Source organism: Heptranchias perlo, chromosome 4, assembly GCF_035084215.1.
Source record: "Heptranchias perlo isolate sHepPer1 chromosome 4, sHepPer1.hap1, whole genome shotgun sequence".
Lineage (NCBI taxonomy): Eukaryota > Metazoa > Chordata > Chondrichthyes > Hexanchiformes > Hexanchidae > Heptranchias > Heptranchias perlo.
Window position 1 is genome coordinate 24,965,680 of NC_090328.1, and position 17,825 is coordinate 24,983,504.

A 17,825-nucleotide genomic window follows, 5' to 3' on the forward strand; every position below is an offset into this window, starting at 1 on the left:
CAATCACACTTCAGTGTCGAATTCCAATTCAGGCCAAACTCCCCCTCCTCACCCAGCATTGTTTACACACTGCCGGCTTCTTGCATCTTGACTGCCCCTTGCTTGTGCAATCTACTTAAATCACTCAAACAGAATCAGCACAAACACACAGCCAATCCAAGCACCGGTTATACGTTTAAAACAGTCAATGAAAATCACACCCAGGCACCAGTACTTGTGCACTTAATTTTTTTTTTATTCGTTCATGGGATGTGGGCGTCGCTGGCAAGGCCAGCATTTATTGCCCATCCCTAATTGCCCTCGAGAAGGTGGTGGTGAGCCGCCGCCTTGAACCGCTGCAGTCCGTGTGGTGACGGTTCTCCCACAGTGCTGTTAGGAAGGGAGTTCCAGGATTTTGTCCCAGCGACAATGAAGGAACGGCGATATATTTCCAAGTGGGGATGGTGTGTGACTTGGAGGGGAACGTGCAGGTGGTGTTGTTCCCATGTACCTGCTGCTCTTGTCCTTCTAGATGGTAGAGGTCGCAGGTTTGGGAGGTGCTGTCGAAGAAGCCTTGGCGAGTTGCTGCAGTGCATCCTGTGGATGGTACACACTGCATCCACAGTGCGCCGGTGGTGAAGGGAGTGAATGTTTCGGGTGGTGGATGGGGTGCCAATCAAGCGGGCTGCTTTATCTTGGATGGTGTCGAGCTTCTTGAGTGTTGTTGGAGCTGCACTCATCCAAGCAAGTGGAGAGTATTCCATCACACTCCTGATTTGTGCCTTGTAGATGGTGGAAAGGCTTTGGGGAGTCAGGAGGTGAGTCACTCGCTGCAGAATACCCAGCCTCTGACCTGCTCTTGTAGCCACAGTATTTATATGGCTGGTCCAGTTCAGTTTCTGGTCAATGGTGACTCCCAGGATGTTGATGGTGGAGGATTCGGCGATGGTAATGCCGTTGAATGTCAAGGGGAGGTGGTTAGACTCTCTCTTGTTGGAGATGGTCATTGCCTGGCACTTATCTGGCGCGAATGTTACTTGCCACTTATGAGCCCAAGCCTGGATGTTGTCCAGGTCTTGCTGCATGCGGGCTCGGACTGCTTCGTTATTTGAGGGGTTGCGAATGGAACTGAACACTGTGCAGTCATCAGCGAACATCCCCATTTCTGATCTTATGATGGAGGGAAGGTCATTGATGAAGCAGCTGAAGATCGTTGGGCCTAGGACACTGCCCTGTGGAACTCCTGCAGCAATGTCCTGGGGCTGAGATGATTGGCCTCCAACAACCACTACCATCTTCCTTTGTGCTAGGTATGACTCCAACCACTGGAGGCTTTTCCCCCTGATTCCCATTGACTTCAATTTTACTAGGGCTCCTTGGTGCCACACTCGGTCAAATGCTGCCTTGATGTCAAGGGCAGTCACTCTCACCTCACCTCTGGAATTCAGCTCTTTTGTCCATGTTTGGACCAAGGCTGTAATGAGGTCTGGAGCCGAGTGGTCCTGGCGGAACCCAAACTGAGCATCGGTGAGCAGGTTATTGGTGAGTAAGTGCCGCTTGATAGCACTGTCGACGACACCTTCCATCACTTTGCTGATGATTGAGAGTAGACTGATGGGGTGGTAATTGGCCAGATTGGATTTGTCCTGCTTTTTGTGGACAGGACATACCTGGGCAATTTTCCACATTGTCAGGTAGATGCCAGTGTTGTAGCTGTACTGGAACAGCTTGGCTGGAGGCGCAGCTAGTTCTGGAGCACAAGTCTTCAGCACCACAGCTGGGATGTTGTCGGGGCCCATAGCCTTTGCTGTATCCAGTGCACTCAGCCGTTTCTTGATATCACATGGAGTGAATCGAATTGGCCGAAGACTGGCTTCTGTGATGGTGGGGATATCGGGAGGAGGCCGAGATGGATCATCCACTCGGCACTTCTGGCTGAAGATGGTTGCAAACGCTTCAGACGTATCTTTTGCACTCACGTGCTGGACTCCGCCGTCATTGAGGATGGGGATGTTTGCAGAGCCTCCTCCTCCCGTTAGTTGTTTAATTGTCCACCACCATTCACGACTGGATGTGGCAGGACTGCAGAGCTTTGATCTGATCTGTTGGTTGTGGAATCGCTTAGCTCTGTCTATAGCATGTTGCTTCCGCTGTTTAGCCTGCATATAGTCCTGAGTTGTAGCTTCACCAGGTTGGCACCTCATTTTTAGGTACGCCTGGTGCTGCTCCTGGCATGCTCTTCTACACTCCTCATTGAACCAGGGTTGATTCCCTGGCTTGATGGTAATGGTAGAGTGAGGAATATGCCGGGCCATGAGGTTACAGATTGTGCTGGAATACAATTCTGCTGCTGCTGATGGCCCACAGCGCCTCATGGATGCCCAGTTTTGAGCTGCTAGATCTGTTCTGAATCTATCCCATTTCGCACAGTGCTAGTGCCACACAACACGTTGGATGGTGTTCTCAGTGCGAAGACGGGACTTCATCTCCACGAGAACTGTGCGGTGGTCACTCCTACCAATACTGTCATGGACAGATGCATTTGCGACAGGTAGATTGGTGAGGACGAGGTCAAGTAAGTTTTTCCCTCGTGTTGGTTCACTCACCACCTGCTGCAGGCCCAGTCTGGCAGCTATGTCCTTCAGGTCTCGGCCAGCTCGGTCAGTAGTGGTGCTACCGAGCCACTCTTGGTGATGGACATTGAAGTCCCCCACCCAGAGTACATTTTGTGCCCTTGCTACCCTCAGTGCTTCCTCCAAGTGGTGCTCAACATGGAGGAGGACTGATTCATCAGCTGAGGGAGGACGGTAGGTGGTAATCAGCAGGTTTCCTTGCCCATGTTTGACCTGATGCCATGAGATTTCATGGGGTCCAGAGTCAATGTTGAGGACTCCCAGGGCCACTCCCTCCTGACCGTATATCACTGTACCGCCACCTCTGGTGGGTCTGTCCTGCCGGTGGGACAGGACATACCCAGGGATGGTGATGGAAGAGTCTGGGACGTTGGCTGAAAGGTACGATTCTGTGAGTATGGCTATGTCAGGCTGTTGCTTGACTAGTCTGTGGGACAGCTCTCCCAATTTTGGTTTAAAAGCTGTAAACTCTGAGGCTGCAGTGTTTTCATGTTGAAACTCCCAAGTGTCATTTAAAAGATCTAATTATCATTTCATGTACCTCGTTTCTTTTTCAGGTAATGTTCATAAATTATATGTTAAAGGTTACTTTGAGAAAATATTCTGTTCATGTCAGTGGTGCCAGAAGGATAGGTAGTGCCTTGATGTGGAGCCTGGATGTTCATTTTATAATTTATAATTGAGCTGATATGTTATATTTATCCTCCAACATGATGTTCCAGGACCGTATAGAAATGGGATATTGCACAGACATATACTTATCAGTTTTAAAGCTGTAAACTCTGAGGCTGCAGTGTTTTCATGTTGAAACTCCCAAGTGTCATTATAATAGGTGCTAATTCTATTGTAAATATTAACTTTATAAAGATGTTTTTACATTTATGTGCTATATTTTGGCCATGTTTTCAGTTGTCATTTTGAGGTTTTTTTTCAGTGCTTTCCATGAAGAGTAAAATGTGGAAGAAATAACTTTACTCATCTTGCTGGGCTGGCTATGTTTAGTACAAACACACATTGATCTACAGCCATTAATTCTAGTGCTAATAATGACCCAAAGCAGCAACTTTCTCCTCCACCTCAGAAACATAATCTGGCATTATTAAAAGTAAAATCATACAAATTATGAAATCAAATGTAAAATATTTTCAATTTTTTTTTGATTGGGATTTTATTGGTTTAACTGGAAAGCCCACTTGTGTGTAATTGTGAAATGGCTGGGAGGCATTTCACGGAAATTGCCATTGATAAATGTGACTAGAAAGCAGATTTAATTTGGGGGCTGAACATTTTTCCAGGAATGTATTTTTTTTCTGCACAAGCCGTGAAATTGCACCAAGTCGGGAGAATCTGAGGATTTGCTTAGAAATGTTTCACACAGAATTTTGGAGACTTCTGTTGAGGCTCTTTGATTTTACAGACGATCAGGGACACTGCAAAAAGAAGTGCTCCATCAAAAACATTCAACGCTGTCATTAATTCTTCTAAAATCTTATTGAGAAAATTGCCTTGGAATGAAAACATTTTCTTTTCAACCGTGATGTGTATGTAGTCTTGTGCAACAAAAGTATTTGCTCAGAACGCATACGTGTGTGGCGCATTCATAAAGTCCAGCATTTGAGACAAGTGAAGTAACTGGAGATATTCGGCCTCTTTAAATGTCTGCTAATCTGTTCCAGCCAACCACATCAAGTTATGGCCCTTTTGATTGCATTATTGATCTATTTATTTCCCATTTTGTTGGTACTCTTCATTGAGATTTATTTCCTGTTGGTTTGCATTATCTGTTAATCTGTTTCTTTTCTCTTTTGTGCCAAATGGTTCGATTTCTCCAGTGATATCCAGATTATTATGTGTATTTTGTGCATTGAGAAAAAGGTCCTTTTAATTGTAGCAAAAGTCACCTAAGTTCTACTGATTTTCCCGTGAGCATTGTTAATACAGCTGAAATCTTGAAAAAGCTGCATTGGGCAGATTTGAGTCCAGGGCAATTGAAATGCATTTTTTTAACAATATAATTTAGCAGACTTCCAGAGGCAGCAATTTTAAAACTATTCTGTAACCTGGATATGAAAACATTTGGAATTTTGGCATCTAGAGCTCCTAGTGTGAAGCCTAGGAAATATTAATGTTGAAATGTAACACAGCGAGTGGTTCGGATCTGGAATGGACTACCTGAGGGAGTGGTGGAGACAGATTCAATCATGGCCTTCAAAAGGGAACTGGATAAGTACTTGAAACGAAAAAATATGCAGGGCTACAGGGAGAGGGCTGGGCAGTGGGACTAGCTGGATTGTTCTTGCATAGAGCCGGTGTGGACTCGATGGGTCGAATGGCCTCCTTCCGTGATGTAACCTTTCTATGATTCTGTGATTTATTCAAAGCTTTTCTGTATGTGCCAGCTGTATTGCCTTTGTATTTCATAAAATGTTATAACTTGCTATATTTTCTGCTCCTGAAGCTATTCCTCATGGTTTTCTTTCTATTCCCAATTTTATAATGGTCAGAGATTTTCACCTGTAAACATCACTGCTGTAAGAGTCAACTTTTCCCTCTCGTAAATTCTCGTTCATAGACCGTGATGGACATGATAATGAAGTTACCTCCTTTTGTGTATAAATGTTTACCCCCTCCCAGATGAAAGTAGGGAACAGGCTGTGAGGCTCTTTGTAGAGGAAGTAACACTTAGCCACAGTGTTTTCAGTTTTTGCAGTTCAAGATGGTGGGCATGGCTAAGATACAAAGTGGGTCAATAGTTTGTGTTTGTTTTATCTCCCATATAAAATTTAAATAATTGCTGATAGAAGTGCTATGCCATTGCATCTACTGCTAACAATGCAATTTTGAAGCACACTGTACTGAATATTACATTTTATTTATACCTGTATAACTCAAAGTTAAAGTGATCCTGAATAATCAGTTTTATTCAACTAAAATGGGTTTAATTGCAGACTGCTGTCCAAATTGGAAAGCTAGCATATAACACTAAGTTTGACTGTTGTATTTAAACATTTTTTGCCCTTTTTACTCCTCCCCTGGAGTAGTTAACTTCTGCTGGGGTACAATTCCATGGGTACTAGTAACCTTCCAGTACCTCATCTAAGTGTCCATTCTTTATGTCTGAGCCTAATTCTTCCCTTGTTTGACGTACACATGCACACTTTCCAGCAGGAATCCTCAGATAATCAGAATCCGGTTCTCCCCCCAACTTCTGCCAGGAGCACCCTTACTGCCACCTCAGCTGTAAACAGCTAACTCAGTACAGACCTGGAATTGAACCTGGAGCCTTCTGGTCTGTATGGCTGAAGCATAAGTCACCTTTACTAAGTGTGCTTTGGGGGTGGAGTTCAGAGTTTAAATTATTCACTTCTACTTATTGTGGTGAAAGATGACTTTGGAAAATGAGGTTTTATTTTCTCGTTGATACCTACTACTAAACATACCTTACTAGATGTGTGCCAGCTGTAATGTAATTACATTTTCATGTCCTGATTTCTTGGTTTTGTGTATTTCAAAACAAAAATTATGAAATGGTTTACAGCAGACTGCATTCAGAGTATTGTATTAATCTTGGTGGGACAAATCAGTCCAATGCACTGGAACACGAACATGCAGCACCATTGAATGGTAGGATCTGAGTTTATACCCACAATCCACCACATCTTTGAGTCCCTAATTAGCTATGTCACTGTCAGGAGAGTTAGGAGAGAAATGTCACCAGGCTGCTCTTGTATATTTATAGTGACTTATTCTGAATTCCTTTGCTTCTAGCTAGCTTTTTGAGTAGAAAATCTCTAAATGGGTTGATAAATATATTTAATCTAGTCTTGTATAAAGTTGTCTGCTCTAAGACTGCCACCTAGTGCAATAAATACTAAGTTGAAGATTTCAGTAGGGGATTGGATCAGTTCCTGAGTTAAGGAATATGGATTCAGAGTCGAAAAGGAAGAAAATGACTGAGTTCTTAAACAGACCCAAGATGGTGGAGCAGGGTGGCTGATTCGCATAACACTCAGAAACCGTATCACATAGATAATACATAAAACTTTTAAAACTATGTTTAAACGACAGTGTTCAACTTTTCGTTGTTACTTTGGTACCCAGGTGCCTTTGACAAATGGCCAGATGTACCAATCTTCAAGAGTTCCAATAAACTGCAACCAACCTCATCACACAATTCCCCAAGCAACTGTTGGAAGACATCCTTCTAGGGAGCAATTGATTGATTACTTAATGCTAAAAGTATCGCACCAACCTCCATACTCTCCAACACAAGGTGTATCAACAAATCATCTGATGAGACAAGGCCATGATATTGTACAGCAAGAGGTGAGAACTAATTGTAGGATTTTTCTCCAATTTCCCACAAAATTTTCTCCCCTTATCCTCCTCTTCTGAAAATAACAATTGATACTAGGGCATTGTTGCATGGACCATGAAAATCCTCATTTACCTTGCCCAAATAGTTATTCATAAATTGTGTAACATTGGACATTGACTATTGGTATTCATCACAACTAAGCCTAATTAATCTCACGTGAACTTTCAACAGGACTCATTGAATGACAGGAATAGAAATCCTGGACCTTTTTCCTTTCTCAGTCCCTTGTCCAGGAACCCTGAAGTTGATTACAACATTCCCACTGCCACCTAAGCTGAGATCAGCTAACAGCACAGTCTGGTGATTGAAACTTGGACCGTCATAGTCTGCATGACTCTTATCAGCCATTCAGTTACCTTAATTGCTGGTTTGAGCACTTATGAAGTGTAAATTTAGAAGCTCTTGTGTTTCTTTAAGGTGTCATTATGAATTTAAAGTTTAAAAAGAATTCAAGCAGCCCCTTAATCACCTTTAACATTACAGGTTCGGACATTGGCTTTACACCAGCTGCGGTTGTCTGGTGTCACGAGTAGAAAAACACTTGAGGTGACTTTGGAGTGCTTGTACAGTTCGCCTCTAAGAAAGACTTAGACACAGAATTTCCTCTGACTTTCTGCCACTGTAACTTCACCAAAAGTGCTACGTAAACCCCATTTACACCACATTTCCAGTGAATTATGGCAACACAACAGCAGGCAATTCAGGACCTTTATTTATAAAGCACCTTATCATGTCTCTCGGAAGCATCTCGAAGTGTTACAAATAATTACTTTTTGGAGTGCAGTAAATGTTACGTAGGAAAAAATGGCCGCTATTTTGTGAGCAGCAGGGTCCCACAAATGGCAATGAGATGAATGACCAATTAATCTGTGCTTGGTGTTTGTGATTTGAAGGAGAAATATTGGCCAGGACACCGTGAAATCTCCCTGTTCCTCTTCGAGTAGTCACATCAGATTTTTAACATGCATCTGAACCATCAGAGCAGACAGATACTTGGTTTGATGTCTCATCTAAAGGACAGAATTCTCCAACAGTGCAGCACTCCATTCCCTCAGTTTCAGCCTAGCTCACACGCTCAACTCCTACTGTGTGCTTGAAGCTACAGCTTGCAGACTTGAAGGTGAGAGTGCTACCAGCTAAGCCAAGCTGACAATTTAACATAAACCATACAACTTACCCATAAATATAATTTGCTTTGAAATATTTATGGAAATTGTGGAAAATCCACATGCTTGAAAAGTTCTGTCCAGTGGGAACTGAACTGAAATTGCCAAAATATTCTATAATTAGAATCATTATCTATTTGAGAAATGTAAACTTTCATTCCTATCATGCAGGTGAGACTTGTACCCAGATCCCAGAGGTACAAATAGTGAAATTTTAAAAAAAATCTTATAGTTTCCCCTTCTCTTTCTCCCGCCCAGCCCCCAACCCCCAGTTCAAATTATATACACCAAGTTAAATAACAGCAAAATATCTCAGTTTAATTAAAAGTTGTTTTTTATTTTTTTCCAGATGCACGTTAGAATAGATAAAAACCCTGAGCTGGGTTTCAGTATATCTGGAGGTATTGGAGGTCGAGGGAACCCTTTCAGACCTGATGATACTGTGAGTATTTAAATATCTTATGACTTCAACTAGACATTAACCATTTTAGAAGAAAATAAACCTTGAATCACATGTTAATTTTTAGCATTGTAAGTAATTTATAGTAAATTTTCAAAATCATTGAACCTTGTCTTAATTAGAATTGCTCTTCGTGTCTTAAAAGTGCTATACCGTATCAGTGTCCTTTGTTTATTATCATAAGCCCTATTAGTGTGTGTTTCTGTGTAAGTACTAAAGTTTATAGAGAAATGTGTTTGAAACCTGTTGATGTTTATTCATTATTTAGGGTATATTTGTAACTAGAGTTCAACCAGAAGGGCCAGCTTCAAAACTGTTGCAGCCTGGAGATAAAATAGTTCAGGTAATTTCTATTAAATTTACTCATTTTCCTCCTCTCCACACTGCCTAAAAAATTAATTTTCTCTCTCGCACTTCATTCGTGTTCCTCCTCCTTTCTCTCTCTCTCTCTCTCTCGTATTCCTTCTCGTACTCTCTTGTCCACGCTTTCATACATGTGCGCACACGTGTTATAATTTGCTTATCCATTAATATTTCTTGCCTTAAAAAATCATCTCTAAATGTTGAACTTAATCATTTCCTCTATGCCAGTAGTGATTATGTTTTTAAAAATATTGTGCAGTGGTAACTTTGTCGATTGTTACTAGCTTAACGTTGTCAGAATTGTTAAATTTGTACCGTTGTAGAAAAACCTCAAGATCCTTGAGTATTAAAGCATCACTAATTTATTTTGTTCTTTAACTAGTGCTAAAGTACATTGTCCACAAAGTTGTTTCTTCTTGGTCTTAATTGCTAAGTCAGGTACTCACTAGATAAACTTGCTGAGCTTCTCGGGAGCCTGTGTTATCAAGTGTTTGCCAGCTACCTATCTAGGTGAAATGGCAGAATTGTTTCAAACCTCTTTCGGATCATTATCAAATAGTACAGGCGGATTCAGTATATCATGTAATAAAACTCTCAGCTGCATGGTTGTTAATTGTATCCATATGAATTACATCAATTAGTGTTAATTGTATTCAGGTGGTGCATGTCAATTGGGGACTCTTGTATCCATTTATGAGAGCTCATCTAGGGTGTGGAGTGGGTAATGTGGATCTCCGTGAATAAAGGCTTGGAAGCAACTGAAGATCATGCTCTAGTATTCTATCCTTCATCATCTGGCTATCCAGTTTATAACGTGGATGTATCCAAACTGTTTGGTGCCTACAGTATCTGTGCCAAAACTCTACCCATTACTTACTACCCTTGATTATAGGACACGTGGCACCATCAATTTCTTCACTTAAAGGGAAAAAAAATTATAACTTAAATACTTAATGGCTTTCAGGAGTTGCTATGGTAAATAGTATGAACAAGATACTTTATTCTATATAATTGAAGTTATTTCATCACTAGGGATATTTAACTTTCTTCCATTCAGTAACTCACAGGCTCAGTCGTCCTTTTAAGCCGGGTCTCTCCTTACAAACACAAACACAAGCACATCTGGTTCATGACTGGTCACGTCAATCATTGTCAGATTTGGTTCAACCATATTGAACATCACTGTGCTTCCCTCTCCTCCACTATTCTATGATCACTATCATGGGCAAGGAAACCCAAAACTCCCTTACTGAGCAAAGGATGAACTGCCTTATCAAATTCCTTTCCCCTGGTCCCTTCTACCTCGCCTCCAATACCAAGTGCAAAAAACTCATGGATTTCTATGTTTCTAAGATTAAGACCATCTATGCAGCAGCAACTGCAGTCACCTCCACTTCCTTTTCCCCCAGCCACATGCTCCCAACGACCTTATCTGCAGTTGCCTATCTTTCATATTTTCCCCCTACTCTTACCCTCTCCAAGCTCATCTCTTCCATGAGATTATCCTTTGATTCCTTGATTTCCCTCTTCTCACTCAACTCCTGACTATTCTATTATGTCGTCTGGGCCCCGTGCTTGCTGGCAATAATAAATCATTTTCCTCAGGCACTATCCCTCATCATCGGCCCACATCATCAGCTCCCTACTCAAAAATCCCACGTTCTGTAGAGCTACCAACCCATTTTTAACTTCCATTTTTTTTCAACGTTCTTCGAATGATTCATCACCTACCAGGTTCATACCCGTTTTCTTCAAAAGTCCAAATTTTTTCAGTCCTGCTCACAGCACTGACAGTGCCCTCACCAACCACCAACAACAACTACTTGCATTTATATAGCACCTTTAACGTAGTAAAATGTCCTAAGGTGCGATATCAAACAAAATTTGACACCAAGCCACATATGACAGGTGACCAAAAGCTTGGTCAAAGAGTTAGGTTTTAAGGAGAGCCTTAAAGGAGGAGAGAGAGGTGGAGAGGCTTAGGGAGGGAATTCCAGAGCTTAGGGCCTAAGCAGCTGAAGGAACAGCTGCCAGTGGTGGAGTGATTAAAAATCAGGGATGTGCAAGAGGCCAGAAATGAGGAGCACAGAGATCTTGGAGAGTTGTAGGATTCGAAAACCAGGATGAGAATTTTAAAATTGAGGAGTTGTCAGACCGGGAGCCAATTTCGGTCAGTGTACAGGGGTGATGGGTAAACCAGACCTGGTGCAAGTTAGGATACAGGCAGCAGAGTTTTGGATGAGTTCAAGTTTACAGAGGGTTCAAGGTGAGAGGCTGACCAGGAGAGCATTGGAATAGTTGAGTCTAGAGGTAACAACAGCATGGATTAGGGTTTCAGCTGCAGATGAGTTGAGACACAGACAGAGAATGGCAATATTATGGACGTGGAAGTAGGTGGTCTTGGTGATGGAGCGGATATGGAGTCGGACGCTTATCTCAGTCAAATAGGACGCCAAGGTTGCAAACGGTCTGGTTCAGCCGCAGACAGTGGCCAGGGAGCGGGATGGAGTTGGTGGCTAGAGAACAGAGTTTGTGTCTGGGGCCGAAGACAATAGCTTCGGTCGTCCCAATATTTAATTGGAGGAAATTTCTGCTCATCCGTTACTGGTTGTCGGACGAACAGTGTGACAAATCAGAGGCACTGGAGGGGTCAAGAGAGGCGGTGGTGAAGTAAAGCTGGGTGTCCTCAGTGTACTTGTGCAACTGACGTTGTTTTCAAACGATAACACCAAGGGGCAACGTGTAGATGAGAAATAGGAGGGGTTCAAGGATAGATCCTTGGGAGACTCCAGAGGTATCGGTGCAGGAGCAGAAAGAGAAGCCATTGCAAATTATTCTCAGGCTACGACTGGATAGGAATGGAACGAGGTGAGGGCAGTTGCAAATAACATCCTCTGCGATTAAAATCACTGTTATTTCTCCTGTCTTCCTCGACCTCTCCACTGCATTTGATAAAGCCGACTGCACCATCCTCCTCCACTGCCTTGCCTCTTGTCCAGTTCCATAAGATGGCTCTTGCATGGTTCCAATCCCAACAGTCCCAGCTCCAGCTGTGTCTTCTGACTCATTCCCTGATCAGTCCCCCAGAGATCTACGCTTAGCCTCTTCCTTTTCTGATATACATCCCCTTGGTGACATCCTCCACAGGCAAAGAGTCAATTTCTATATGTATGCTGATAACATCAAACTGTACCATTCCATCAATTCCCACAACCACCTGTTTGCTATCAGACCATGGAAGAATCAAAATTTCTTCCAGTTGAACATTAGGAAAACCAAAGCTATAAACTCCATTGCCTTGCCATTGATTCTATCCCCTTCCCAACTGTGCAAAACCTTGACGTGCTGATGAACCCACGACATACCCAATACCAATACCCTCACTAATCTCTGCCCTGAATACAATATCCGGCCCCGGCGCTACCTTACTCCCAAAGCAGCTGATTTTTCCAATGTCCTCCTTGCTGGCTTCCCATCCTCCACCCTCCAAAAGCTCTACTCACTCATCACCCCTGTCCTTGTTGACCTACATTGGCTTCCTGGATCCCAATGTGTCAAACTTAAAATCTTCATTTTCAAATCTTTCCACCATCTCAACCCACCCTACCAATGGAACCTTCTACAGCCTTATGTCTCCCCATGCATCCTTTAATCCACCAACCCTGGGCTTCTGTGCATCCCTTACCGTCCATTAGTGGTAAAGCTTTCAATTGCTGCATAACTACTGTCTCAAGCTCCCTCCCTAAATCCATCAGCCTTCCTACTTCTCACTCCAGCTTTAAAAAAACATTTTACAACCCATCTTCTCCCACCACAGCTCAGTGTCTGTTTCATTTGGGGGCTTCTTCCACCCTCCCCCACAGGTAAATCACTTTAGGACACTTTCTGTGTTGGAGGCATTGTATAAACATAAGTTGTTTTCACCAGCACTCGCTCTTTAAACTCATTCTTTCAAAATATCCACAAAGAATCAACTGTTAAATTTTAAAAACTGATCTTTGGAAAGGAGTATTGATACTTTAAACTTGCCATCATTTACTTTCATAATACTATAGCTAGCAAATACAATAGATTATAATTTCAGTAGAATTGTAGAATCTCAATTTTGCAGTTAATTAGATTTAATATTGCTGCTTGTACTTTTTAAAATACTATTAATAGATATACTTCTTTTACAGGCTAATGGGTACAATTTCGTTAATATTGAGCATGGACAAGCAGTGTCACTATTAAAAACCTTCCAGAATGCAGTGGACTTAATAATCCTGAGGGAAGTTGCATCCTAATGATGTGAAAGATGGACAAAAAGAAGAAATCAACCAGTGTGATTAGTTTTTAATAAGTAATTCCATAGCAAAAAAATGCAGCTGATATCACTTTTTACTGGGAGGCGGGGGAGAAATCAATGGACTGGTTAAAATGGTCAGATGAGTTTAGGCTGTATAGTAATGTATTGGCAATGTAGAGCTTTGGTATAAGGGGCACAACCACTCTGTATAACGGTAAGGGTGTGGATGCAGGGACTGATATAGGTTATAGAAGCAAATATTGCAGGGTGAAGAATTAATATAGTAAACATCAAAATCACTCTTAATATGAACAAACCTGTGTGCTTTTCTGTACAGATTTTAGGTTTTATTTTTGGATAATCTTATACATTACTAAATAAATTGTACAAGGCTTAAGTAGTGAGCCTGATTTTAGCTCATGGACAGGTGGCAGGGCTATCTGTTCCATAGATGTATGCCTTTATTTTTAATCACCTTTGTATAATTGTTAAACGCTGAAACCACTGGGTAAGATGTACAGGAGATGCAAAATGGGAAAATGGATGTGTGTACATTGTTTAGACGAATGGGTAGGTGAATGGTTTGAGCATATACAATTAAGTGACCTTGCTGGAGTATGTGGTGGAACTGAATATGGGGGCTAGGTTACCAAAGTAAGTGTGTTATAGTGTGGTTTAATGATGGAGAAATCATTATTCGAAGTTGGATTGGGAAGGGAAGAGCAAATTAAATCTGTCTGTCTGTGATGGTCTGTTACTATAAGAATGTTCTGATATGTGAATTGGATTCTTAAAGGACAGAGTTATTAAAGGGTTTCTTAGCGCTTTTACAAAGATAGAGGATTGTGGTTATGCTGCCTATTACTGTATGAGAATGTTATTTTATTACACTGTTATCATTTCTAGTGCATTTGGCCAACATTTAAAAAAAAATCTTTCTATCTTTACTAAAAAAATGGATATAATTAACAATACTGATGCATATTGGTCAACTTTGTGTATCACAGTAAAAGTGCCATAGGAGACCATGAACTAAGTTTTTAATATAGATTCAAACTGTTCAAAGAAGCAATACTTTATGTATATTTAGACTCTTTGTAAGGAAAAAATCTGGTTTTATGAATTTGGTAATGTGCTTACCATTTAAAATCTTAAGTCCCTGTAAAATTTCTGTAACAACATAAGCATTAAATCAGTTGATTACTTTTATAAAATGTTCACTCTAAATATTATTTGAAGGAAACCCTTTAAAGACTCCAAAGATGGTGCGAAAGGCTATTTCCCTCACCATTGGAACCAAAATTATCAATAAAGTAGCTCAAAGGGTTTAGCAGAAATACCTGTGTACATAAGCAAAAACAAAACCCTGCTTAATACTATTTGGGTACTTTCTGTATGTTGCAGCAGCTCATAACAATAGCTTCATGTTTCTTGATCACTGGTATTCTGTAGCAGCATTCCCATTAAGGTAAATTGTATAAAAGTTTGTATGTGTGCGTTGAGAACTTGAAGATTTTCTTTTTAAGTTGGATGCAAGGTCACAAGCTGCATTGATTGCCGACTACGAATTTTATTTTTCATTTTATAAGATTTTACCCACAGTTTAAGGCATGGTTTTAAAAGTGTGGAAACAGTTTTTAAAAAAACAAAACAAAAAACTCTTTGACCTGATAGGGAATAATTTTGTTCAACTGCTTGGTAATACTGTAATAGAATATATGCAGAAAGAATAAATTATATTTCAATGAAATAGCCTATTGGTGAGCATTGAAGTTTTTAAAAATGTTTTATTTCAAGCTAGAATTGCCTTTCATGAACTTGGTAATCATATAAAAGTACCTGTGCACATTCAAATTACATTTTGGTGGGTAGAAAGAGCCTATTAATTTCACATTTAATTCAGGAATTTTCAGTTTCCAGATGCAGTAATAACCTGATACATCTGGAATTGACTGATTTCATGTAATCTGGAGAAACAATTTTGAAGCCAAATTTAAACAGATATCAATAAATCAGTTGCATGGACTGGATCATAACAATTGATGTGATGCCAGCTACTTGTCAAAAATCAAATATAATCTCACCTGTCTTTAGTAAGCCATAACCTGCAATATTTCTGACTTTGGTGAAAGAGAGTTTATTTTAAAGCAATTAGTTTCTGTTTCATTTCCACTTTGTTTTACATAAAGGTTAAAAAAATATAATTTTTTTGTGTGAAAGCCGGTTTAAGAAGTCAGTGTTTGCTATAAGGCCAACAATGCTTTAAGTACCTGTTGGGTCGCTATTGATGGCCAATACATGAAAGGTGTAATTCAGCTGTGTAAGTAAACCAGAAATAAATTGAAAAGTCTTAAACATTCCCTCATATTTATTATGTAACTTATTTATTTAGATGTTTTCTTGTGGACTGGATTTTTCTAAAGTTTGTATATAGTTCAACACGTCCTTGGTTACAACCAATTTAAAATGAACCAGCAGTAGCCACTGTACTTAACTCGGTCCCCCTATTAACACTGTATTCCTGATATATTTTGAACCATTGCCTTTATTTTGAGCAAGTCTGTAATAATGTTTGAAGAGCTGCATTTGTTCAACATTCCACATTTTGTATATAACTAGATGGTTTCTGATGTAATCTATGATAATTAGGGCAAACTAATGCTCTTTGCAATCTGATTTACTTTGTATAATTTTAGTTTTGAATTAAGGCAGTTTGTTGTATATGAAATCTTAAATGATCAGTCAAAATCGCTGTGTCCCACTGACATCTGAAACTGATTTATAAATCCACTCACTTTACAAAAATGCAAATGGCTTCTATATGTTCCTATTGTGGTTTATTAAAAAAATTCCAATCACTTACTTTATTTGACCATATTTTGTGCTTTTTTTTCTTAATCTTGAAGTCATTTCTAAACTGCACTAAAACACTTTGACTGCAATATTATCTAAGCAGTACCCATTGTCTTATGAAGTGAACTCTATGAACAGTATTGTAAATTAAAAGCATATTGCTTCAACACAGACTTTTTAAAATCAAGTTACATGTTCAGTCTTATAAATTCCACATTGTTTCTAAATCTTTGATTTTGGGATTTAATTATCTTAAACTGTAGTTTTCAATTGAATTCCAGTACAATGGACAAACAAAATTTAATGTAACATCAAGAACAGAACACTACATACTTCCCACAGTCCAGGTTCAAGAGCAAGTTTGATCCATGTAAAGGAATCTTCCCAACCCCTTCATTTTTAGGGTACTGAATCATATTGAGAATAAGCTGTTGCTTTTTCGAAAACACAAGTTGGGATTTTCCAATTCCTCATTTTATCATTAATGAGAAACACCTCAGTCATAGAACCGTAGGAATTTACCACACAGGATGAGGCCATTCTGTCCAACATGTCTGTGCTCTCTCTTTGTACAATTTTAGTTTTGAACTAAGGCAGTCCAAAACTAATCCTAGTGCCGTGCTCTCTCCCCATAGTCCTGTATCTTGCTCTGCTTCAAATATTTAACCAATTTTACCATAAAACATGCATTGGTCTCTGCCTCAACCACTCTCTGTGGCAAAATATTCCACTTGTTGTAAAGAAATTTCTCCTAACCCTTCTCAGTAATCATTTTAAATTGATAGCTTTGCATCACTGACTTCCTAACCAAAGGAAACAATCTTCTATTCGCTCTATTGAAACCCTTCATAATTTTAAACATCATCTATCAAATCTCTTTATAAGCTTCTTTGTTCCAGTGGAAGTTGTCCCAATATCTTTAGTCTCTTGTCATAACTATATTTTCCCATCACTGGTATCATCTACGCTTTTCTGTAATGGGGCATCCAAACTGCACGTAGTACTCCAACTGTAGTCTAATGAATGCTTGGTATAAATTCATCATTATTTTCTCTTGTACTTTATGCCCTTATTTATAAAACCCAAAATGCTGTGGCCATTTTTATAGATTTATCTACCTGCACTCGCACTATTTGGGAATAGGTGTCTCTGTTCATCCACACCCTTTTACGAGTGGAATAACATGAACATTGCACTTGACCTGATTGTGTATTGTTTCTACAGTAAGCTTAATTAAAAAAAAGTTCTCAGCTACCTCTGACCTCTCTCCACAGACATGACTAACCATTTAAAAAATATTTTATACTTTGCTCAATTTATGACTACTTCAATGTGCAAGTCCTGGAGCTGCAGTGAACATTTAATTCCACACAGAGAGGTTGTTAAATTTTGTATCGGCATGTGTTGTGTTGTACTGAAAGAACCTCTCAACATTACAATTCCATACAACAGTGAGCAAATACAGTAGTAGCACAAGATACCCAAAGAAAATGGCAGATTTATGACTGTAAATGAGCAGAAATAATTCTGGTTATGATATTACACAGCAGTAAATTTTATATTGCACTATTTGCTAATGTGAGTTTATCATACTTCACTTATCTCAATGCCAGTTATGTAAAATTTCATTTTTACTCTGTTATTGATGTAAGATGACCTTATGCCTTTCTTCATCTAATCAGCACCACTCACTGTCCAATTTTGA

At 40.0% G+C, this 17,825-nt stretch overlaps 1 protein-coding gene across 2 annotated transcripts in view; it reads left to right on the forward strand.

The window, feature by feature from the left end:
- The window catches only part of erbin (erbb2 interacting protein), a 237,857-nt gene extending 221,732 nt beyond the window's left edge, over positions 1-16,125 (forward strand). For both annotated transcript variants that reach the window (XM_067982614.1, XM_067982615.1), the window contains 4 exons: positions 6,714-6,938; positions 8,506-8,598; positions 8,885-8,959; positions 13,158-16,125. In XM_067982614.1, coding sequence (XP_067838715.1) covers positions 6,714-6,938; positions 8,506-8,598; positions 8,885-8,959; positions 13,158-13,265 — 501 coding nt within the window. In that variant the 3' untranslated portion in view covers positions 13,266-16,125. The remainder of the gene's footprint in view (positions 1-6,713; positions 6,939-8,505; positions 8,599-8,884; positions 8,960-13,157) is intronic.
- Positions 16,126-17,825: the final 1,700 nt, after the last annotated feature.